This window comes from Eutrigla gurnardus (assembly GCF_963514095.1).
Source record: "Eutrigla gurnardus genome assembly, chromosome: 5".
In the NCBI taxonomy this organism is placed as follows: domain Eukaryota; kingdom Metazoa; phylum Chordata; class Actinopteri; order Perciformes; family Triglidae; genus Eutrigla; species Eutrigla gurnardus.
Genome location: NC_139919.1, coordinates 31,985,434 through 32,010,414, shown reverse-complemented (window position 1 = coordinate 32,010,414; position 24,981 = coordinate 31,985,434). Strand labels below are relative to the sequence as shown.

The window sequence follows — 24,981 nt, the reverse complement described above, 5'->3', positions numbered from 1 at the left end:
TGAGGTGTGATTTTAGTAAATGAAAAGGTACTATGACAGGCAGGGATATTATAAGAACAATAATTGTAAGAAAAATCAGAAATTAAATCAGAACAGACTGTGGAAAAATGCTGACTGAACACTTGCGCAATTAAAGAGGGGTCATGAATGATCGTATTACCATCACATATTTTATTAATAGGGCTTTTATCCGAGGTATTTATTATGGTTTTTATACTGTTCCAGAATTGTTTAGGATTTTTAAACTTATTGGATAGACATTCCTTATAATAATCAGATTTTGCATTACGGGTCATTGTTTTGGAGATATTTCTTAGTTTCCTGTATGTTTCCCAGTCAGCATTTTCCCTTGTCTGCCGAAATTTAGCCCAGGCCTTATCCCTCTGTCTGAAGAGACTTAAAAGATCGGCATTTATCCAGGGAAGATGTCGTCCCTTGACCTTAGAGATTTTCCAAGGTGCATGTTTGTCTACTACTTGTGTGAACTCAGAGTATAGAAAGTCCCAGGCATCCTTAGCAGTTGGTATTAACTGGTACCTGTCCCAATTGATAGAAATTAAATCATTAATAAACAAGTCAATATTCATTTTCTTATGTTGTCTGATTTTTATTAATTTTGGTGGTGTTTTTGGAATTTTAATTTTCCAAACACAATAGATAACTGAATGATCACTGAAGCAGTCTGACAAAATACCACTTTCAACAAATCTTTCAGGGTGAGTGACAAGTATCCAATCAAGCAGGGATTGAGACTTAGGAGTAATTCGAGTGGGTTCCTTTATGAGTTGTGTTAAATTATGATTTTCAAAGTTATTTTTGTCTTTAACAGATGACTTGTCTAACCAGTTTTTGTTAAAATCACCTAGAATAATCATTTCATTTTTAGAAGAGATAGAATCAAAGGTAGACATCAAACACTTGGAAGACTCTACAGGGGCAGAGGGTGGTCTGTACACATTACCAACAGTAATATATTTATTGTGATGAAATATGATTTTGACAAAAAGGCATTCAAAATGTATTGGTTTAACTGTAGGTATAATTAGCTCGGCAGCTAAATTAGAGGAAACATAAGTAGCCACACCACCTCCCCTGGAGCCTCTATCAGCTCTGTATAGTACATAGTTTTCAAGTTTTATTTCATTGTCAGAGATGTTGCTATTGAGCCATGTTTCAGACAAAGTAATAATATTGGGATTGTGTTGGACTACCCATGCACGAAGTAAATCAATTTTTGGCACAAGACTTCGGATATTCAGGTGAATGATTCTTAAACCTTTAATATTATTCAGTAAGAACGTTGAGGTTTATATGAATAATAGCACTGTTCAGGGCTAGGCAGATAAGGTGATCAAAAAAAGTTATAGAGGGTTGTGATAATATGACACAAAAACTGGTACACAAAACACAAAAACACAAAACAAACACAAACACAAAAAACATAGACGATGACCCAGCGGCCCCAGCCATCCTAGGCCAAGGCATCTCCGTGAGAGGGACAAAGACCAAGAATGGTCTGCAACACAGGTTAGTCTGCATCAAAAAGAAGGGGTGGAGAAAAGAAAAAAAAGTGGTGACATAGCTCCGTGCCGTTCAGCTGTCAGTAGAACTGAAAACAACTGGCATTTTAGTACTACTGTTCATTTTTACCACACTCCCGTCCAGTAGGTGGCGACAACGCACAGCCAAGCTGGCTGCCTGCCGTCATACAGATCCAACAGAAGAAGAAAAAGTTCAGTTTTACACCGGATGACAGCCAGATGTAAACAACAGCCGTTCACGGCTGGCAACGAGGAAAAAAAAAAAAAAAAAAAGAAGCGCAGTTACAGCAGGATTCTGTTCATATAGGCCTAATGGCTGCAGAAACTGCTACCGCATTAGCACTTGTGGTTCGGTGTGAACTTTTCTTATTAGGAAGAGTTCATGGGAGTCACAGGAGAGCTTGAGAGGATCATAAAAGCAGCTTCAGCGGCTCTGTGACAGGTAAACTGCTGTGCTTTCCCATTGACAATGACACTCAAAGTGGACCGCTACCGGAGAGAGTATTTTAAGTTTAACTCACGGAGTCTCCGTTTAACAGGATCAAAGGAGCGGCGTTTCTTCACTACTTCACCACTGAAGTCAGGATATATATGTATTTGATTACCTTGAAACACCAGCTCTTTCTTCTCTCTGGCAAGGCGAAGGATTTTCACCTTATCCTGGAAGTCGAGGAGTTTGATCAGGATGGGTCTTGGACCTGCTCTGTCATTGTTGCGGAACATAGGTGTGCGATGCGCCCGCTCAATGACCGGCGGAGTGGAAAAGTTTTCCTGGCCGAGCAGGTGTGGGATTAGCTTGGACATGAAGCCCAGAATATCACGGCCCTCCGCGGATTCTGGAATCCTTACAAAGCGAAGGTTAGAGGCTCTGCTTCGGTTCTCCAGGTCCTGAATCTTGTCCATCAGGTAGGCATTGTCCTTAGTTAGCTCCTTGGTAAGCGTGCTGAGATTTGTGATGTCGTCCTCGTTTGCTCCGACCCGATGCTCTAATGCGGAAACATGTTCTCCAAGAGTGTCCAGAGACACCTGGATGTTGCACAATTTTGTTTGTATTGGATCCACTTTTGCATCAAGGTGAGCGAGCATTTCAGTCTTGATCTGTTGTATGCCGTCCCACAAAGTTTGTAGGGAGATCAGGCTTTGTTGATCAGCCATTGTTTGCGGTTTAAGTGTTGTCCAAACGTTGTGCCAAACAACAACAGGCAGGAGAAAAAGCAGGACTTTAAACACTCCGATATGACAAAGGTGTATATAGCACAAAAAGGATAATTTGTCGAGCTATTTTAAGAGAGCAGACACGCCTGCGTTGCGCTCCCTCACGCTGCGGCCATCTTAATGTGCCGGCATATTCTTTTGTAACAAACTCTTGTTTTCTTTGTCTGAATTCTTCATTAGAATATTTCCTGCTTGAGTCAGATTTTTTCTTTGCTTTAAATGTCTCATTTGAAGCATACTTTTCCCTCTCTTTCCTCTTTTGATTCTCCTTTCTCTGTGATACCTTTTCAGAGCGCATTAGCCTACTCTTATATTTTCTCCTTTGCTCTTTACTAAGTTTTTTCAGTATACGCGAGATGTCATGTGAGATATTATCATTGGCCACAGTATTTATCAATGGAGCAGATAAGTTTGACTCACTGTGAGGGGCATCATGGGATGTGACAATGTTAGTGGACACTCCCTGTAATATGTTAACAGAGACATCACTGGCATCAGGGTTTACCTTTGCAGCAGAGTTTGGGTCATTCAGCAGAGCATCATGTGATCTGACAGAGTTCAAGTTGAAGTGGCTCAATGGTTCTGGTTCAGTTTCCATATCAGTGGATACCTCATGTACAATGATATCAGTGACAACAGTGTTTATCTTTGCAGCACTCTTGTTTTGAGGAGCATCATCCAGCAGAGCAGTTGAAACAGCAGCAGCATGAGTTGTAGGTTGACTCTCTCTGTCTGGGATATTCTGAAGGATGTCCATGTTCACATCGTAAAACTTCACAGGCTTCAACTCATAGTTACTGGAGGACTGTGCGCCTGACATTCTGTGACACTTCATGAGCCTGTCAATCATATCACTGAGACGTGTGAATGTTACCATGACAGCAGTACCAGGAGTGAGTGAACCCGGGGGGAGGGGCAAACCTTTAGCTGTTCTGGAGTGGGGGTCAAAAAATCCAAACCTGCCTGACCTGGTTCTGAATACTGCAATACACAACAGTCTCATCATCAGTAAACCATACTGCACTTCTGATAACAAGCAGCTCAGTCCTGCCTCAAGGTCCAGATAACTGTCTACAGCTCCAGGTAAAGGGTCTCCAAATGTGCCGTATCTGGAAAGTTGTGTCATGTCCACATAATGTATACACCTGCGTGCAGGAACTTCATCAGGGAGCTCATCTGTAGTCAGATAGATGTCATCATGGTTTAGCCCTTTCCTCACCTCTGAGTACATCACATTACCCTTATCCAAAACAAGGTCCAGGTCTGCTCTGGTCAGGTTTTCATTCTCATGAAGGAATGCAAGAAAGGTCAGTGAGTTACAGGTACACTGCTTATTTCTGTTTATGCCATATCTACTGGAAGCCTGGCTGCGTGATGCACACACATGTCTTACAGAAGGCTGATGTCCCAGGTCCACACAGTCTGCATGAGAAGGTCCTGCTACACATGGTTCATCTCTATGATGTCCTGGTTTTACGATGTCAGCAGAAGATACCTTTGGTACACTTGTCTCATCACTTTGACCTCTGTGGTTTACCTGGGTCACATTAGAAGGTCCTGCTACACATGAGTCATTACTGGGACGTCCTCTCTTGATAACATCAGCAGAAGATACCTGTGGTACACTTGTCTCATCACTTTGACCTCTGTGGTTTACCTGGGTCACATTAGAAGGTCCTGCTACACATGAGTCATTACTGGGACATCCTCTCTTGATAACATCAGCATAAGATACTTGTGGTACAGATGATGTATCGTGTTGACCTGCCTGTTTCACACTTTGAACATGAGATGCTGCAGACATGTTTACTTCTCCACTGCTCTGAGGACCAACACATTCTGCTTCTTTAGTTGGTTCACAGGGAAACTTGTTTGACCTCTGCCAGCGCAGGCGTGCAGCTTGGGAATTCTTATTTTTCTTTGGCATTGTTTTAATGCTCCAAGACCACTATATTTTCTGTTATTTATTTTCTACACAGCAAGATATTAAACCCAATATGAATGAACAGTTAATGTCACAGGATCAGAATAAAGAAAAACCTGTGCCTGCTTATAGTAATCAAGAGCACTTAGGATGACAAATTAACTCACTGAAAAGAGTTAACGTTTCAAAACTATTCTTTTTATAACTATTTATCAAAGGAACAGACTTAACTGTGGCCAAAAAGCCTGTGGAAATATATGTAATATATAACACTATCAAGAGATCTGTATTAATGTTCAAATTAAATGTACTGAGATTGTGATCGTAGCTTTATATTTATTTTTGTGATAAAAATAATTTTAATGTCAAATTCAATGACACAAGCTCAGTTAAATTCCTCAAACAGTCTGAATATATTCAGGTTTATATATATATATAAACTATGATCAAATAACCCACTTGGTTGATGAATTACAGTATATGAGGGGTTAAACAACAACAAAGCACTTATATACACTTACTGATGCAAACAGGTCTTTATATGTGAATCAGGAACAATGCATATAATTCGGTGTTACTTGTACTTATTTAGACCAGTTGAGTAAAACTGATTGTGGCCAGTGAATTATGAAGATATCTGACCTTTGGGTACACACCTGCAGAGCAAAATGTTCAGTAACAACTACACTTCTTAGTGTAAATATGGACTTTCACTTCAATCTTATTTCTTGTTTTACAAGAACACTGTTATCTTTAATTTCTTCCTTACAACAATTATATATTTGAATATGTACAAGATTGGGGAAAAAAAGTATTTAGTCCAATGTTTGAAATTATAGCTGTAAATCAATTCAATGTAACTATATAATATTTTTGATCAAATTGGCTTCAAAATAGAGATGAAGTTACTAATCAAATTTCAATATCAATATGGACTAAGATAGACAAAACCTCTCTATAGAAATTGTTGTCTTAGGACTGTTGATATGTAGATTTCAGTTCCTACAGGTTTCTAAACAGAATAAATTTAATTTAATATGTAAATTCAGTTCTTTAAAATGTCTTGTCAAATCTGGGGAAATGATATTCAATGTGAAAACACAGACACTAGAGAAGATATATTATGCTAATCACAATGCTATTGCTGATTTCAACCCACCTAAATTTCAATAAAGCTTTGTAATTTGTTTGTAGTAATCCACTAGAGACTGGTGAATTAAACTTTGAAGACTTTCCTCAATTTAATGCTAAGGAAACAGTATTTAGTGTAAGAACTAGTGTAGAAACAATTTAAGACCAAAACACTAACAATGATACTGTTAATATCAATGCTATTTAAATGTGTAAATCACAGAATATACAATTTTAATATTTTCCACTTATAATGCTCCAAAATGCAAACAATAGTCCAATATCAGCTATGATCTGTCCTGATCCTCAAGTGTTTGAACTTACCAGCAGAGAATAACTGAATGCTAGACTAGATGTCTTTTCAGTGTTTGATATATATTCAGTAACACATATATATTTATATATCAAGGTTTATATTGAATATGAGGACTACAGTTGTTGTGTGAGTGTGATGACAGATGAGTTCTTCTGGTAGATGAAGAAGGTTGAGTCTGCAGACAGGGAACAGCCAGGTCCTCCTCACAGATCGTCTGTCTGTTTATTTCAGGTTAAACAACACAACAACACTTACAGACTCAAACAATGTGTACAAATAATAATATAACTGAACTGGATAATAATTAATACAATGTATGTAGTTGTTTTACTTTTACACTTATTAACACTATTCAAGTTAACAAAGTGTGAAGATAATTACAATCAAAACAAACCTTTGGATACAAACCAACAGATCTCAGAAACAGCAGCACCGTTCAGGAACAACTACACGACTTTTCTAGTATAAATGAGTTTTCAAATTTACAAGCTTCAATTTTTAATCAGAGTGTATTTCAAGTCCAATGTTTTCTGATAAAATTGTAACTTTCAATTCAAAAGTTAAAATAGTAAGCAACAGTTGTGTAGCAATTTTATGTTCAAATCAATTTTGGAGAAAAACAATTCTCTTAAGCTTCAATTATTAATTATGTAATTATACAGTATTTCAAAAAATTGAATATGTTGTTCAATTTGTAAAAATAGTTATATTTTTCAAAAATAATTAATTGCAAATTGGAAAGATCAAAAGATCTTTGGTTCAGAGGATGGGTATAGAGATTGATAGCAGAGATCTCAGAGTTCTGTTCAAAGGTAGATCAGGTTCTTGGATTGAGGAGAGGTGACAGGAAAGAATGAGCACGAGAGAAAGAGACTCTCAAGATTCCAAAAATAGTCAAGATCAAGGCACTTTTCAACCAAGAGACTTTTTCAAGATTTCAGTTTTTCAAAAATCCACTTATTCAATTATCCAAGAATGGGCATGGGACCCGCGCCCGAATCATAGTGGGTATAGATAGAGTCACAATGTTTGACAGATTAGAGGGATAGACAGGTAGAATGTCACAATTTAGACAGAGGGGTAGATATGACAGGATAGAATGAAGAGCCAATATTTAAGTCAGAGTGGATAGAAGATATACAAAGATCGAAAGCCAATATGATAGGGGAGAGGAGAGGAGAGAGGCTGGACAGCCGGACCTGTAAGACAGAAAAAAAATAATACATTAGACAGTTTCAATGTAAGAAATCAAATGAAGTAACTTCTACCCAAAGATAAAATATCAGTAAAAAGGTGTTTTCACATGAACAGTCTAAAAACATAATCACTAACAAATAGCCCTATTATTACTACATTTCTGGTTTTGCCAGATTTATGTGAAAGACAATGGTGTTATGAAATGCATCTAGTCAGTGGGCTGTTTTACAAGACTCAGTATATCACTGCCACTTTGGTAAGTGTGTATAGGCAACATCCACTAATTTGAAGCTCAGTGCTGAAATTCAGCATTTCATTCATGTCTGTGAACTTACTGTTGAGTCACCGCAGGGTTGCTGACACTGATGGTCTGCAGTTAGACAGGGAGTAGGGGGGTAATGAAATAGCCTCTTTGCTTTACTTTTCGTATTATGTTTCAATTTGTAGTCTTAAGAGCTCTTTATCAAGACTGTAAGATTTTATGTTAATTTTTAGGTTTAAATCAACCTTCAACCTTATGCACTCAAGTGCAAGTCACGATAACTAGAGGATACATGTTCATCAACTACCTATTTTTTCCTGACTAACGACACTATGATGAGATGGCAGCACTGTCATTTAACGTTAATTGTGATGATAATAAACGGTCATATTCTTTGACGAAAAAAGACGAGACAAAAATGTAGTTTAAACCTTCCGTCTTTTCTCCCTCTCTGTGGCTTGTCCCTTTGTCCCTCTCCCTCTCAAACACACTCAAGTGGTGGGTGAGAGTGTGACTGACCCACGTATCACTACTGAAGGTGTTCGGAGGACTCAGGAGTTACTGCAAAGCTGCATCGTTCATCATTCAACCAGGTGTTAGAGTGGGCTGGAACAGTACCTTCAGTTAATAAGTAAATTCATCTGATCAGCAGGTTTATACATGCGTTTCATTCTGCAGCACTCGCTGTAGCAAGTGTCTGTGGTTAGTTCAGGTGTCTGTAATAACAGTAGGGCAGTGGAGTGTCTGTTATCTGAACTGCTAAAGTCAGCTGAACAGGTAAACTGGACTAAAATGTTTTGGTTTTCATCAACTAAAACTATGAAGAATAAAAATGACTAAAACTAATTAGCATTTTCGTGAAAAGACTAATCTAAAATAGCCCAAATGAACACTTTAAAGTATACACAATTATATGATCAAATAAATAATTATTTTGAAACAATTTTGAAGCAGAAATAATTATAAAACATTGTGTACATTTTACATTTACATGAATTAAATCAGTTTGCTTGTAAATGTCTTCTCGTGTTCCTTTATTAAGCAAAAAGCACATTACTTAATTTCATTATTATTAATTTTCATTGTGCACCACAAAGTTTTTTATTTACTCCTAAATTTTTCTCCTTAGAAAATGATATTCTTTTTCTTGTTTTTTAAATCTGTGTAAGGGCTCACATTCCATGTGGACCTGGGCATGAGGCAGAAAGAGGTCATTCTAAAATGTAAATCAAAGAAATATCAGTTTAGTGATAGCAAAATCAAAATCCATGTGTGTAAACTTACACTTCAGAGTCACCAACAGGGATGTCTGCAATTAGAGACAGGAAGGAGGGAGAGAGAAAGATTATCAGTTTCAGAAGCTACCTCATGATCTCACAGCTCATTTCAAGTCGCACTACTATTTCAAGAAAGCTAAAATAAGGATCTACAGGAAGTCCTTCCTGCCTGTACAACCAATCTTGTCCGTGTCAAGACAGGGGGTCAGGAGGTGAAGCCTCACTCTTCACCCTAACAGACTTATGACTGACTTAGACCCTCCCGGGGAGCATACGTCAGTCCGACGGCCCAAAAGTCCGACCGCCCATCTCTCCGACTACCCATTAATCCGACTTTTCTAGGCCCATTGGTCCGACTGCCCATTGCTCCGACCAAAATAATCTCTGTATTCCGACCAGGGTTTAATCCGACCATCCAGAATTCCGACTTTGGACCGAACCGGCTCTGGGTCAGTTTGGAAAGGCTCGAGGCGAAGGAGATTCACAGTCATGGTTTAAATGTGAAGCTCCCCACTGCGTAAAAACGCAGCGCAGCCAGGAGCTGCACCTCAGGGCTGAGGGCAAAGTTGCAGCGGGTTGCTCTCTGGATGTGTGGAGACAACAGAGTGATCAGCCGTTGGATCTCCGCACGGGCCAGCCGGTACTTTGCCTCACCAGCCCGGTCTGACAGCACGTCCAGTGGGGAGAAGTGCTGATGCACGTATGCATTTATGGAAACCGTCTGGCTTCGCGCACGGCGACGCTGTTGGTTCGCCGCGAGAATGTGCTGTATTGCAGCCATGGACTTTGGCTTTTTCTTTACTTTGTTTTTTTATGTGTAGTACTATAAACTCATATATGCAGATGTGTGTGGAAAACTTAAACCTGTAATTCAATGAAACGTTTTTTTTTTTTTTTTTTTTAGCGCATTACAACATTGAGAATTGTTTGTTCTTGTGGTTAATTGTAATATCCATTACTAGTATGATCATGTTTTTGTTTAAAATAGGGTCTGTGAATATCATTTCCTCATTTATTGATGCAGTCATTTGGGTACTTAATGATCAGTAAAACAAAATGCCTCGAGTCCATATTTATGTTTCTTCAGTACCTATGGCTGATGGTTTGACTAATTTTAAATAAAATATTGCCCACCCCTGTGTTATTACAGTAACACTGGTGCACGTTGTGCGCAAATGATGAGCTGAGGTCCGGGTTGTTAGCGGAGCTGTCCATGGTGCTGATCGGCCTCCATGACGATGCGTCGCACAACAGGGCCAGGCTGCCTGGTGGAGGTGAAGAAGGCTAGCGAGGAGCTGGAGATAAACATGCGGGGATGGGTTATCATGATGAAACAAATGTACGCCACCGTGAGTGACAGCAGAGATGAGGAGTTTGCCGCGAGTGCTGGTTGGATAAATCGTTTCCTCCGCCGCAACAACTTCACTTGCAGAAGACGAACAACTATTGACCAGAAGGATGCCAGAGAATTCACCGAGAAGCTGGAGAAGTTTGTGACATTTTCATCCCGGATTTTTGAGAGGAAGGAATTAAACGCCTGGTACAAATAAACGCCTGGTCTGTTAAGTGATTGAAACAAATAAACGCCCCGGCTATTATTTGGTATTTTACGGTATGCATTAGTGTGTTTTACTATTGTGCATTTCCTTTTGCTGCAATAAACATTTGCTTATAAATCGTGATACAATGGAAACTGGTAAAAACAAACGTGTAAAATTACAGAAAGGAGTGTCAGGCTGGGAAGTGAAGTTTTGCTCAGAGGGAGAGAGAGCGGGAGACTGTTACTGAGTTTTATATGTTAACATCTGATTTGTCAGTGATTTATGATGCTGTGGTTTTAAGGAAATTATATAACAACCTCTGAGACCCATTGTAGCGTATACGCTACAAATAATCATGTTTTCTTTAGAGCGTCACAACTCCGTAATGGTTTACGCTAGAAAGATGCGGGTTATTTCCTCTTAAACTAGAGAAACGGGGCTAAACAACGGTGCCCTGCTTGCCCATGTGAGCGATTTATTTCTGACAACAAAACGAATGCGTAAAGTTGTAAAGATGTGACTAGATGTCTCCTTGTTTCCGCGGCGCATTTCTCCGTTGTGTTTATGTATATCGATCATTGTTTTTATCCGCCATCTAGCCAAAGTCCATGGCTGCAATACAGCACATTCTCGCGGCGAACCAACAGCGTCGCCGTGCGCGAAGCCAGACGGTTTCCATAAATGCATACGTGCATCAGCACTTCTCCCCACTGGACGTGCTGTCAGACCGGGCTGGTGAGGCAAAGTACCGGCTGGCCCGTGCGGAGATCCAACGGCTGATCACTCTGTTGTCTCCACACATCCAGAGAGCAACCCGCTGCAACTTTGCCCTCAGCCCTGAGGTGCAGCTCCTGGCTGCGCTGCGTTTTTACGCAGTGGGGAGCTTCCTGGAGGTGGTGGGGGACGGCACCGGCCTCAGCAAGGCATCGGTGTCACGGAGTGTGGCAGCTGTGACACCGATTCTCCTGCGTCGTGCCCGGACCCACATAAAGATGCCCACCACACGAGACGAGGTCCGCTAGGTCCACCAAGGGTTCCACGCAGTGGCTGGGATCCCCCCGGGTGATCGGTGTGAATGAGACTCCTCCGAATCCAATCAACGACTATTCGGGGTCACCTCTAGTGTTAACAAAAGTCAAAACTAACGGAACAGCCTACCCAGCACCCCTCAAAACAAACTCCAGTATATGGTTATTGTCCCCAGCACTTTTCAAAATAAACTGACGCCCTACTTCTGCAGCCGTCTTGTCTGTGGATTTCACTGAACAAAATGTCATGCAGAGATTATAATTTAATTTTTTTTAACTTTAGTTTCTTTTGGATTTTTGTGCGTATGGAGCCGTTTTGGTCCGTGTTTGTAAGTCTTTTTTTTCCTGGATAAAAGTTTCTAAAGTTGCAACAGTGTGTGATTGAAATCCACCACGGTCTGCTTCCCGTTCAAGGCATCTCCTCCTTCGGATGCCGAGACTTTGTGTTTATTAATTAAGCTTTCACTGACTGTATCACATCTGTGCACATGTCTTAAAAAATAAAAGGAACAGGAGCAGGACCCACGCACTTTTGACTACACTGTGGCGCCGTCAAAATACAAGTTGATATCTCAGTCTATCCTGCTTCTGGGCCGGATTAGTCGGTCTAATACACTGTCGTAATTACTGGGAGTCGTAACACCGGGCATACTTAGGTCGGGGAAATGGGAGGTCGGACTAATGGACAAAAAAATATAGAAATGTATGGTCGGAGAAATGGGAAGTCGAAATTTTGGGTAGTCGGATAAATAGAGAGTCGGACTAATGGACGCAAAAATTAAGAAATGTATGGTCGGAGAAATGGGAAGTCGGACAAATGGGAAGTCGGACAAATGGGAAGTCGGACAGACGCCATGCGCCCGTTGATAATAGAGGCATCTAGGCTCCGCTTTTTTAGAAGAGGTTTAATGACTGCAGTTTTGAAGGCCTTTGGGAAATTGCCTGATTGAATGGAGTTATTAACTATTTGCAATACGTCTATTGATAGGCAGTCAAAAACATTCTTAAAAAAGTTGGTAGGGAAAGCATCAAGGCAGCAGGTGGATGATTTTAGATTTGTCACCGTTTCCACTAGAGTTTTAGAGTCTATGGCATTAAAGCTTGCCATCATTGCTGTGTTACTTTTGTCTGAACAGGGTGGTGATCCAACTTTTTTGTTTGAGATATTGATGGCGCGTCTGATGCCTTCAATTTTATTAGTATAAAAGAATGCAAACTCATTGCATTTCTGCGTGGAGTGGAGTTTAGCTGGTATTTGTGTTGGGGGGTTGGTCAGTCTGTCAACAGTTGCAAATAGGGTTTTCGCCTTATTAGCGTTGTTGTTTATGATATTGGAGAAGTATGTTTCTCTCGCACTTTTTAAGACTAAATTGTAGGCCCGGAGGCTCTCTTTATAGATGTCATGGTGAATATGAAGTTTAGTACTCCGCCAGATTCGTTCAGCCTTCCTGCACTCTCTTCTCTGGGCTGTCACAACAGCAGCTTTTCTCCAGGGTGCCTTTTGCTTACCAGAAATTGTTTTAACCGTAGCAGGTGCAATGACATCTATGACATTCAGAATTTTGGAATTAAAGATGTTTACAAGATCATCAGCATGACATGGGTTTAGAGGTGGTAACGAGGAGATGGCATTATTAAAGAGTACATTGGCATGTTCATTGATGTACCGCTTTTTGACCTTATTTGATTCTGTTTGTGTGTCAGGAATGAAAGAAATATTAAAGAAAACACAGAAGTGATCAGACAATGAAGGATCAGTCACAAAAACATCAGAAACATGGAGACCTTTTGTGATAATCAGGTCCAGGGTGTGTCCCTTACAATGAGTAGACTCTTTCACATGTTGAGAAAGGTCAAATGTGTCTAGAATATTAAAAAGTTATTTTGCACCCTTGTCATTCAAATCATCAATATGAAAATTAAAGTCACCAGTTATAACTAGGCAGTCAAAATCAGTGGAGATGCTAGACAATAATTCAGTAAAATCATTGAAAAAATTTGACGAATATTTAGGTGGCCTGTAAATAATTAACAGGAGAACTCTGGGAGAGCATTTCAACACAGCACAAAGATATTCGAATGATGGAAAAACACCAAGTGACATCTGTTTCCCCTGAAATGTATTTTTAAATATAGCAGCAACCCCTCCTAGTAAAGCGTGTTAATGTTAGCTCTACGGCAGTCGAGTCTTTATTCACTATCATATAAAGAACCCAACATGACAGACATAAAAGCGGTTCAAAACCGACGGGGAGAATCGGAGCCTCCGCGTCCTCGCCGCCGCCCCTCAGCTGTTGATCCTCGGTGTGCCGGGTCGGCTGCGCTCTGACCGACAGGGAGCCGCTCCATGAGTCGGTGTCCAGCTCATGGAGCCTGCTAACAACAGCGATTAATTAACATAGTGTAGAGTTACACGGACCGGCTTTCACACTTTTCCAAAAGTGGAGCGTTTGCCCATCTCGCGATCGCGAATGTAGAGTCCGACTCTGCTGCTGCCGTCATCTTCTCCTCAATCACTAACAGTAAGAGGAAGTAAACAATTGCGCGGGTTTTTTCTCCTCTGTGTATCTCGCGGTGATGGCGAATTTGTATAAGGGTTACCACCTTAAAGGTGTGTACACACCGGAAGAACTGCCCGACTCGCGTCGGTAAATTCGGCGTCGGCTACTTAATATGGCCGACTCGAACAACGACATGGGCGGTTCACACCTACGGAATTACAGCCGACGCCATACTTTCCGCGCTTGCGCGAGATGTAATGTCTCCAAAACAACAGGCGGCGCTACTCTGTATTGTGGGCCAAAAAACACGAAAACCGGAAGTAGCCGGTCCTCTCTAGACCACCTTCTTCGATTCCATTGGGCGCGTTTCGGATCGCATGCATTTGCGCCGATGCATGCACGAGACTTGAGAGGATCCGCCGGAACTCGTCATAAACACGCCAAGTTCCCACTACGTCAAGTCGGACACAGGTGCACTTCAGACTTTTTTTTTTTTTTTAAACTTTATTAATAATTGTATACATAACAAAAACTATCGCGCCAGGGGAAACTTCACGGACTTTGCACAAAGAATATGGCCTGCCCAGTGGCGCTGGCTTTCTTCGTCGCTTACGAACTCGAGCCGAGGCATTTGAAGTCCCGTTGTTGACGGAGGCTGAGGAATCTTCTCACGTGGGAAATACCACGTGATAATTCTAACCAACTAGGGCAATGTTGAGGGGAGTGTCTTATGTCCGCACTTATTTCAGACCATCTGCACAGAAAAGCATGCGAAGGGAGGTACCCTGGAGATACCGCGAGTTTTTAAAGTCATGTGACATGTCGCAAAGGGAAGTTATCACCAGCATTTGTGACGTTTTTTTCCCAGAATGCCTTGTTTTGCGAGGCAAATGCATGCGCATGCTTGATTCGAAACAAGCCTACTGTATCTGGTATGTTTAGCATCGTCACTTCCGGGCGTCACTGATTCGCTAGTCAAGCTGCTAGCCTCCACCAATCAGAATGGTAAAAGAATGACCGACTCGAATGGCGGATTACACATTTGAATAGGCTGAAATGAACGCCGGCGTGGGCCGATTCGAGCGACCACACCAAGTAGACTCATGTCACGGACGCCGACTCTCTCAAAGACGCCGATTTTCGGTCCGGTGTGAGCCCGCCTTTACAATAGTTATTAGTACTCTTACTGCAGTTATCAGTACTCTTACAGTACCTGTAGCCTACCGATTTTCGGTCCGGTGTGAGCCCGCCTGTGTTAAAAACAACACACCAATTGATTTCGGGTTTAAAATGCATTGTAACGCGCGTTACTGAGATTTGTACCGAGTAAAATATTACCATTTTTTTTTTTGTAATGCCTTAGGCCTACATACCGCGTTACAGCAAAACGTAATTACGTAGTTACTCCCAACACTGATTATGACTAACTTCTCGTAGCCTATATTAAATTAATGTCTTATTCATGTCCTATTAAAGGGACTTTTTATGAAAGGCACACTCACACGTATCACCAAAATGACTTTAATTCCTCAAATTATTTCATGTTGTATCGGCATATGAAGCAAACATCACGTTAGGTTGACTGGAAACTCTTTTCCTTTCTTCATAATTTCATTCACCACTAGGTGTCCCTAGCGCACTTATTTGAAGCTTTGGTCGAAGAACTACTTGGTGGTTCATCTGGCTGAGAGGCTGACGTTTCATGAGGCTTTATCTCACCATAACTAGACCCGTCGTTCTCTGCAGTCCAAGGACATTTACAAAGTCTCTGTAAGGTTTGAAAAGGCAGAGGAAGCGTAGTCTCTAATATTTTACGGAGCCAATAGCCTATCACAGCGCTTCAAAATGGATGAGGCCACTCGAAACTGATTCGTCACAACTTAAAAACGACCAGAACGTTACCTGATGTTTCACCTGCTCACCTGAATCTTACCTGAGGTTTTACCTACTCACCTGATCTTTTAACTTCAGTTTCAGTCAGAATTAACACCTTTTCACATAATTGAATAGAATGAATAGAATTTATTTTTACTTAAACACATTTATCAATCACAATAGAAAATAAACAGTAAGAGACACAAAAAAAACAAGAATATCAAATATACTGTCTCAATCATACTATGTCAATATTATCAATCAGAATCACTAACAAACGCAGCTCAAAGTCTTCTGTTTGATAATACCCCTCAGCAGCAAAAAGATCTGATGATGTCACATCCAAAAGTTCCTCAGATGTGTGATGATGTCAGTCATATATAGAGGGGATGGTACTGTCGGTGGGTCAGTCTCTTCCTGCAGGTAGGACAAGTGTGTGATGATGTCAGAGCGTCTCTCAGACACTGGCTGCAGAACACGTGACCACATTTAGTGGAAACCACCAATCGGCCGCTCTCTGTGATCTGCAAAGGAGACAATAAGCCAATCAGAACGCAGGATTGTACCAGCTGTCCAGGTGTTTAACAAGAGTGGTTTGGTCTCACCTCGGAGTACGAGTCCAGACAGACAGGACAGCTGATCGTCCCCGGAGTCGACCTGAAACACAGACAGAGAATCTAATGGTTTCTAGTAGGGATTCATTTATTACCTGGCTGTAGCATGGGACGAAAAATTCATATCATGATTATTTTGGCCAAAATAGCGATTCACGATAATATCCTGATAATCATCACAATCGGCTTCAAACTCTCAAGATGACAGTAAAACATACTGGAATCACTTAACATTTTATTAAGAAACAAATATTTTTATTGTGTCACAGATAAGATACAGAATTGTTTTTAGTGAACAATTAAATCATCTTCAATAAGATGATCATGAATCAGGGAAATAAATTGTAAAAATGATAACACATATTTTTAAGTGTTTTCAATCCAAAGTCCTTAGTAGTAGTCCTTAGCAAGGATCAGTCTATTACCTGGAGGAGCTGTTGGTCTGTACAGAAGACATTACTGCAACGTTGAGGACAGGGTGTGTGTCCTCGTCTTCATCACTGCTGACGACGTAACTCTCAGCTGTGGGGACAGTACTGTTCTGAGGACCTGATCAAAGACATCAGAGAAATGTTGGGCTGTGTCTTAATACTACTTTGTCACAGTGTTGAGTGATAGAAAGGTTTTACCTTCGTCAACCAGCTGGATCGTCACAGCAGAAGCAGCAGGAACAACAGAAGAAGAGCGGTTAGTTGACTCAAACACTTCATGACAAATCGTTATGGTCAAGCTAAAAATAAATATATGTGTAAAATAAATATACATCGTAAAAAAGAACAGTATTCACTAAGGGACGACGCACACACACACATGCAACGGTTCAGGTCTGCTAACTGTACTACTAATACTAACTGTATTATATTACTGTTAGGGATGCAAACAATTAATCGATTATCGATTCATTGTTTGCATTAATCGATTATCGATTAATTGTCGATAAGAAATTACTTGATTAAAATAAATTAATTGCAATTAATTGCATTTTGAACACGTAATTACCCGCCAGTCCACGTGAGGGCACGCTTGACGCCAGACGTACTTGACGCACATGCGCAAACACAAGCGAAGCAGGGCTCTAACGACAAGAGAAACGAGAAGCGGGACAAAGAGCAGTGTTTCCCACACATTGACGAGACTATGGCGGTGCGCCATAGTCTAATTTAGGCCGCCATAGTCTCGGTGTTCGCCCAAAATTATCTCATCAAGGCAAATGGACTTAACTAGCAAATAATAGGCCTAAACAGGAAGGCAGCAGCGCTTATTGTATGGGGAAATCCTCGCGGCTGGTTCCGCTAGAACACATTCACATTCATTGACAGCTGTCGCTCAGAGATGGGCGAGTGGAGACGTATGTGAACGAAACCAAATCACCAAGGAAGTCTGAGGAATAGTCCCCCACTTATATTAATAATAATAATAATAATAATAATAATAATAATAGTCATAATAAACGAATAGTTTAAAGGCTCAGCACTGTGTTTTAGTCATTTTTGTTTTCATCTTTTCTTGAATGCTTAAAATCCTCAACCCCATTTAGTATGTCAACATCTGGATCAGAACCAGCAGTTTGTAAGAAATTGGTCAGGAAACAATATATTTTGGTTCTCAAAATTCCCCAAATTAATGCATTAAAATGAAATTATTCAAAAATATGATTTGCGTTTTTCTTTATATCATAAGGAAGTTAGCATTTTATGTTACGTATACAGTAGATGGAACCTATTCAGAGGGAAATTCAGCTTCTCAGAAGAATTGCCGCTTATCAATTAATCGATCGATAAGATGAAACAACTATCGATTAATGAATTACTCGATAATTTGCATCCCTAATTACTGTATTATACAGTAGTATAACTGTGTACTACGTGTTGTTGTTACCAGTACTGAGTCGTTGTTCGTCAGGTCGACCACAGCAGCAGCAGCTTCTGATCCTTCACAGGTCAGATCCACCACCTCCTCCACACCTGGACACATTGTTGATACAGGTCGGCTAGATTATTGATCAGAGGTCAGACTGGTTGTCACGGTAGCATGAGTGACCCGATTGTGATAATATAACAGAGTAGATTATGATGTGTACTGACTGTCCTCGGTGTTGTCCATCACGTTGATGGTCTCTGTTGGGCCGGGGGGGTCTCCATCAGGCAACCTGCTCAAGTTAGCCGTCCTGTTTGCATTAGCTGGCCTCCTAGCATTAGCCTGTCGGCTGGTCTTGGTGCTGGGTCTGGACACCAAAGGACTTCCTGTGGTCCTCCTCTTCCTCTGAGCCTGAACACAATCATCACAACAACTCAGATCAGATCTCCTTCACTGGTCTGGTTTTAATGTTTCCACCATCGAGTGATGGTTTCTGAATGGGATCAAAAAGAGGAGAAAAACTTACAGAGCTGCTCATGTCAGAGACGCTGAAAACGCTGCAGAGAAACAGACAAATATTAGACTTGATACTTAACTACATTCATCTTCACATTCAAAGTACAAATTATCATCAAATAATACATTATCGAAAACTTTATTGATGACAGGAGAATTAAAAAACTATTAAGAAGCGACTATAGAAACTCAGCAACATTTTCCTTGAACATTTACATTTAGCAGACGCAACTTACAATAAGTACGTTTGTCGAAAGAAAGAAACTACAACATATCGCCTATAAAGTCGGGGCGTATCCAGTAGGAGATAAAACTCACCGAGTCACTCTTGAAGAAACATGACTCAGTTGGAAATAAATAAATCACAGACTCACTCTTTAAAAAACATAACTCAGTAGGAGATGAAACTCACTGAAACGGATTTAACATCACTTCTATGTCCTAACTGGACAGATTGATCTCCCTGAAGTTTCACCAACTTGGTGTTAGACTGTGATGATGAAGGTTTGCCGTTTGATGAGTGTATATATTGTGAACTTTAAGTTATAGAGGTTTATGGAAAACCAACCCTGTATGGCTTTAAAGTTTAGATGGGAAACTTATTTTGACACAACACCGGAAACAACAGTTAGCATTAAGGGGTGCTGTCCTGTGGACGGCCATGGCCTGGGTGGTTGGAGAGCTCTACACCGTGGTGTGTGTCGAGTCAAACTGCAATAAATGGATTAAGGCCCAGCTAAAATAACAAGCCCACAACAATTGAAGTGGGCGGAACCGATGCACCTGCCGAGCTCCACCCGGGGCTTTAAAAAATGGCACACAGCAGCGGAAGCGAGGAACGACGGTAGTCAACTTGCGGCTAAAAACAAACGCTATAACCCAGTAAACTTTCTCAAAACTGCCACGATCGCCAGCAAAGGCATGCAGGACTGACGTTCTACAGCACCCGATTGGCAGCCGGTAAGAAACTGATCTCTGAAGGAGCGAGAGAGCCGAAGTCTGCTGCTGCTGCAGTAAATATTAGCGTAGCTTTAGCCGCACAGTCGGCAGCAAGAGACTCCGTTTAACCCGTTAATGCCTGGATGTGATGTCCGGTGGGAATGTGTGCGAAATATTATTGTTGTTGTTCGCTAACAAAGAAAAAAGGGTGAAATTAGTGTTTGTTATTAGTGTAAAGTGCAAATGCTTTGGTGTGGTAGAAGTCATGGTGAGGTTAAGGTTAATTTCTAATGCTTTGATGGTACATATGATGAAATGTTTAAATAATTACACTTTAAAATTTTATAGAAAATGTTTAGTATTTTTAGATATTGGTCAAATGTACTATAAAAATGTTTAAAAACTGGGTTTAAAAATTGTTTAATAAATATGATAAATTGTGTTAAAAAACAGTTAAAGATTCATATGATATTGAGCTTAAAAAGTGGTAACAGTAGTGGGCATAGCCAGTGGTTTTCATGAAATGTGGAAATTATTTAAAAAACACAAATCTTTTGCGGTTCAAAGGTTTTTCACCTGCTAAAGGACTAAAACTGTTAAGAACCTTGAGACCTACAAAAAAACAATCCTTCAAAGAGATGGCTGAAGCAAAAAATCAAGTGGAAATGTCATTTAATTGCTGAATATGCCAAAATAAAAGGAGGAAAAAACAGAAAGGAAGTGTTGGCCTTTGAGTGGAATCCAGTTCATCATTTCGGGGTAGACAAGACAGGACCCTTTCAAGCGGGGAACCTGCATAAGACATTAAAGACTTGACAGTGTGGGAGCCTCCTGTCCGCCTGGGCTGGGGTGGTCCCTGTGGCGGCGCCCCCTGTAGTCATGGACCATGTTTCCTCTCGGTGTGCGCGGCCCCCCAAAGGTAGCTTCTTCCTCACCTCAGATCTCGGTGCCCAGCCATGTCTCCTCAGCAATAGCTAGTGTATGTGTGTGGTTGTGTGGTTGTGTGGGTGTGAATGTCTGTGAGTATGACTACGTATGTGTGTGAGTGTGTATGTGTATCTCTGTGTGTATATTTGTGGGGGTGGGACGTCTGGGTTTTTATGGTGTTTCCTTGTTCTTCATTTTTTGTTTGGGTTTTCTTTTATTTTCTGTAAGGCACTTTGTGCTACTTTAAGTATGAAAAGTGCCATACAAATAAAGTTGATTGATTACAGCAAGCCGTCTTCACTCACGTCACAGTTTTATCTCCTGTTAGCGGTTAGCTGTCTCCACTCACGTCACTGTTTTCATCCCGTTAGCACTTAGCTGTCTCCACTCACCATCACTCTTTTTATCTCTTGTTAGCGGTTAGCTGTCCTGTTAGCATTTAGCTGTCGCCACTCACGTCACTGTTTTCTCTCCTCTTAGCAGTTAGCTATCTAACACACGTGACGTGTTCATCTCCTGTTAGCTGCTAGCATGTAACTGTCTCCACTCACCGTCACTGTTTTTATCTCATGTTAGCGGTTAGCTGTCCTGTTAGCATTTAGCTGTCTCCATTCACCGTCACTGTTTTTATCTCATGTTAGCGGTTAGCTGTCCTGTTAGCATTTAGCTGTCTCCACTCACCGTCACTGTTTTTATCTCATGTTAGCGGTTAGCTGTCCTGTTAGCATTTAGCTGTCTCCATTCACCATCACTGTTTTCTCTACTGTTAGCAGTTAGCTATCTAACACACGTCACTGTGTTTATCTCCTGTTAGCTGCTAGCATTTAGCTGTCTTCACAGGTCACTGTGTTTTATCTCCTGTTAGCATTTAGCTGTCTTCACTCACCGTCACTGTGTTTTCTCTCCTGTGAGCTGTTGTGGAGTTCCGCAGCTGCATTAAGGTAGACGCATTCAAACATGAAGGAATAAAGTGACTGGTTATGGCCACAGATCAGCTACAAATATCGGCTTCTACCGCCTGTTCAGGATAGTCTTCTTCTTCTGCTGAACCGGAAGGTAACCGGTGTTACAGTCTCATCATCGCCCCCTGCTGTTCCATAATGTGAACCACGGATTAAATCTGATAAATCACACACTTGATGTTCTCCTGCCAGAAAAATTCGTTGGAACCCTTGTCACATTTTTACATTACAGACTACGAACCCAACAGATTTAAACATTTGAATATGACAGCAATGTTGCTGTCTGACGTTATCTTCACTCTTGGAGGAGCATTCCATCCTCACTAACCTTGACTAACAAGAGACCGGGGGCCTCATGTATCAATGTTGCGTACGCACAAAAACATGGCGTACGTAATTTTCCACACCAACGTTCAGATGTATCAAAAGTGAAATGAGCGTGGAAATGTGCGGTGTCCCACGGCAGCTTCATGGCTGGCGTACGCACGTTTCTACAGCTATTGTTCCTTTGGCGACACTCTGAGGTGATGCTGGGAAACTGTTAATTATGTGAAAACAATTAGTCCTCAGAGTAATGTGCACATCAGAGACACATTAATGGACAATTAACACACACGTGTTTGCAATCATATGGATGGATATAAAAGCATGCACAAAGTGATGAAAAAATGGCATTAACAATGGCAGCCTTGGCCTTGTTAGAAGACATCGCAAACGGTCACATCAGACGTGAGAGGGTGTTTAGAGAACGGGAGGATATGTTAGCAAATGACGACAACTGGCTCATGAGTCGTTTAAGGTTGCCGAGGCCAGTGTTACTGGAGCTGTGCGCAGAGCTGCGGCCGGCCCTAGAAAGAAACACAGCCAGGAGCCAGGGGTTGTCCGTGCCCACACAGGTGCTGACCACTCTGGGGTTTCTGGCAACAGGAGCGTTCCAGAGGGAACTGGCCGACCGATCAGGAGTGTGCCAGTCCACTCTGAGCCGAGCCATGCCAGCTGTGTGGAACGGGATCATAAGAATGTCATCCAGGTACATCAAATTCCCATACAATGCTGTTGAACAGGCCAACATTAAAGCGCAATTTGCAGCAAGAGCCGGTTTCCCTAATGTAATCGGAGCTATTGACTGCACACATGTTGCTATAAAAGCGCCATCACAGGATGAATTTGTTTTTGTCAACAGGAAACATTTTCATTCAATAAATGTTCAAATAATATGTGATGCGCAAATGCAGCTCACCGACATCGTGGCAAGGTGGCCTGGTTCAACGCATGACTCGTTCATTCTTACTAATAGCATGGTTGGTAACAGGCTGGAGGCTGGCACGGTGCGCGATGGGTGGCTTCTCGGTGAGTAAATGTATCCGTTTAATTGCGCCCCGAATGTAAACCAGCACAATGCCCATTTGGGCACGTGCATTCAAATATGTGCATTTGTTTTTCCCTGGTGAAAATAGAGCGGCAGAGCTATCTAACAAGCCCTTTATTGTCTCCTTGTGTTCAGTATTTGTGTCGATAAACGCGTGCGTAAAGTTGGAAATGTCACACACTGCAGTAGCCACGGCGCACTTCTGCAGTCATTAATATATATGATAATATAATATATAATATATTAATATCCTCCTGTCCCCCCGCCCGTTGCGGTCACGCTTCGGCGGTGGGCCGAAATCCTCCGCTTCACCTCCACCTTCACGTCGGACCATTTCTTTTTTATTTCAGGGAGTGTGCGCTGCTCCGACCCCACAGCGTTCACTGCCTCACACACACGCTCCCACTCACATTTCTTTTTTTTTTGTGTTAATGCCTGATGAGAGGCTACCAAATAATACTGTTCTTCGAGTCTCGACTTCGTTTAAGAGCGTTTCGAGCTCAGACTCGGTGAAGTTGCGCTTCTTCCCTTTTTCATTTTGTAGATCTGATGGTGCAGAGAGGGGAATCCCCGGTGCAGGCCCTATTTAAATGCATTTGCATATTTAAATGGAGGCGTGGACAGGGAGGAGCACACTTTGATACATCTGGGGCCTCATGTACTAAGAATTGCGTGGATTTCCTACTGAAAAATGGCGTACGCTAGAATCCAGAAACTGTCGTACGCACAAAAAAAATCAGATGTATCAAAGTGTGCGTACACATGGATCCAAGCACTTTTCCTTTGTACATCCCAATCAACGTGGAATTAAGCGCACATGTGGAAGTGCTAAACTCCTCCCTGTCCACGCCTGCATTTAAATATGCAAATGCATTTAAATAGGGCCTGCACCGGGGATTCCCCTCTCTGCACCATCAGATCTACAAAATGAAAAAGGGAAGAAGCGCAACTTCACCGAGTCTGAGCTCGAAACGCTCTTAAACTAAGTCGAGACTCGAAGAACAGTATTATTTGGTAGCCTCTCATCAGGCATTAACACAAAAAAAAGAAATGTGAGTGGGAGCGTGTGTGTGAGGCAGTGAATACTGTGGGGTCGGAGCAGCGCACACTCCCTGAAATAAAAAAAGAAATGGTCCGACGTGAAGGTGGAGGTGAAGCGGAGGATTTCGGCCCACCGCCGAAGCGTGACCGCAACGGGCGGGGGGACAGGAGGATATTAATATATTATATATTATATTATCATATATATTAATGACTGCAGAAGTGCGCCGTGGCTACTGCAGTGTGACATTTCCAACTTTACGCACGCGTTTATCGACACAAATACTGAACACAAGGAGACAATAAAGGGCTTGTTAGATAGCTCTGCCGCTCTATTTTCACCAGGGAAAAACAAATGCACATATTTGAATGCACGTGCCCAAATGGGCATCGTGCTGGTTTACATTCGGGGCGCAATTAAACGGATACATTTACTCACCGAGAAGCCACCCATCGCGCACCGTGCCAGCCTCCAGCCTGTTACCAACCATGCTATTAGTAAGAATAAATGAGCGTTGAACCAGGCCACCTTGCCACGATGTTGGTGAGCTGCATTTGCGCATCACATATTATTTGAACATTTATTGAATGAAAATGTTTCCTGTTGACAAAAACAAATTCATCCTGTGATGGCGCTTTTATAGCAACATGTGTGCAGTCAATAGCTCCGATTACATTAGGGAAACCGGCTCTTGCTGCAAATTGCGCTTTAATGTTGGCCTGTTCAACAGCATTGTATGGGAATTTGATGTACCTGGATGACATTCTTATGATCCCGTCCCACACCGCTGGCATGGCTCGGCTCAGAGTGGACTGGCACACTCCTGACCGGTCGGCCAGTTCCCTCTGGAAGGCTCCTGTTGCCAGAAACCCCAGAGTGGTCAGCACCTGTGTGGGCACGGACAACCCCTGGCTCCTGGCTGTGTTTCTTTCTAGGGCCGGCCGCAG

At 41.7% G+C, this 24,981-nt stretch overlaps 2 protein-coding genes across 3 annotated transcripts in view; one reads left to right on the top strand and one right to left on the bottom strand.

Moving 5' to 3' along the window:
- Window positions 1-583: 583 nt before the first annotated feature.
- Window positions 584-24,981, top strand: part of LOC311013560 (uncharacterized protein) — a 34,830-nt gene continuing 10,432 nt past the window's right edge. Inside the window, exons 1-2 of the mRNA XM_084009671.1 lie at window positions 584-1,983; window positions 2,081-2,447. The gene's annotated coding sequence lies outside the window, so the exon portion shown is untranslated. The remainder of the gene's footprint in view (window positions 1,984-2,080; window positions 2,448-24,981) is intronic.
- Window positions 15,941-21,709, bottom strand: rnf4 (ring finger protein 4). 2 transcript variants are annotated; one of them, XM_084009677.1, is made up of 8 exons: window positions 21,548-21,709; window positions 18,806-18,836; window positions 18,507-18,690; window positions 18,301-18,386; window positions 17,052-17,064; window positions 16,848-16,971; window positions 16,414-16,465; window positions 15,941-16,332 (listed from the first exon to the last, which is right to left on the bottom strand). In XM_084009677.1, exons 2-8 carry the CDS (start codon window positions 18,815-18,817, stop codon window positions 16,183-16,185), a joined length of 621 nt encoding a protein of 206 aa, XP_083865803.1. In that variant the 5' UTR covers window positions 18,818-18,836; window positions 21,548-21,709; the 3' UTR covers window positions 15,941-16,182. The 2 variants fall into 2 exon arrangements, with proteins under 2 accessions (XP_083865803.1, XP_083865804.1); XM_084009678.1 differs by lacking the exon at window positions 17,052-17,064 and having other exon boundaries at window positions 16,848-16,944; window positions 18,288-18,386.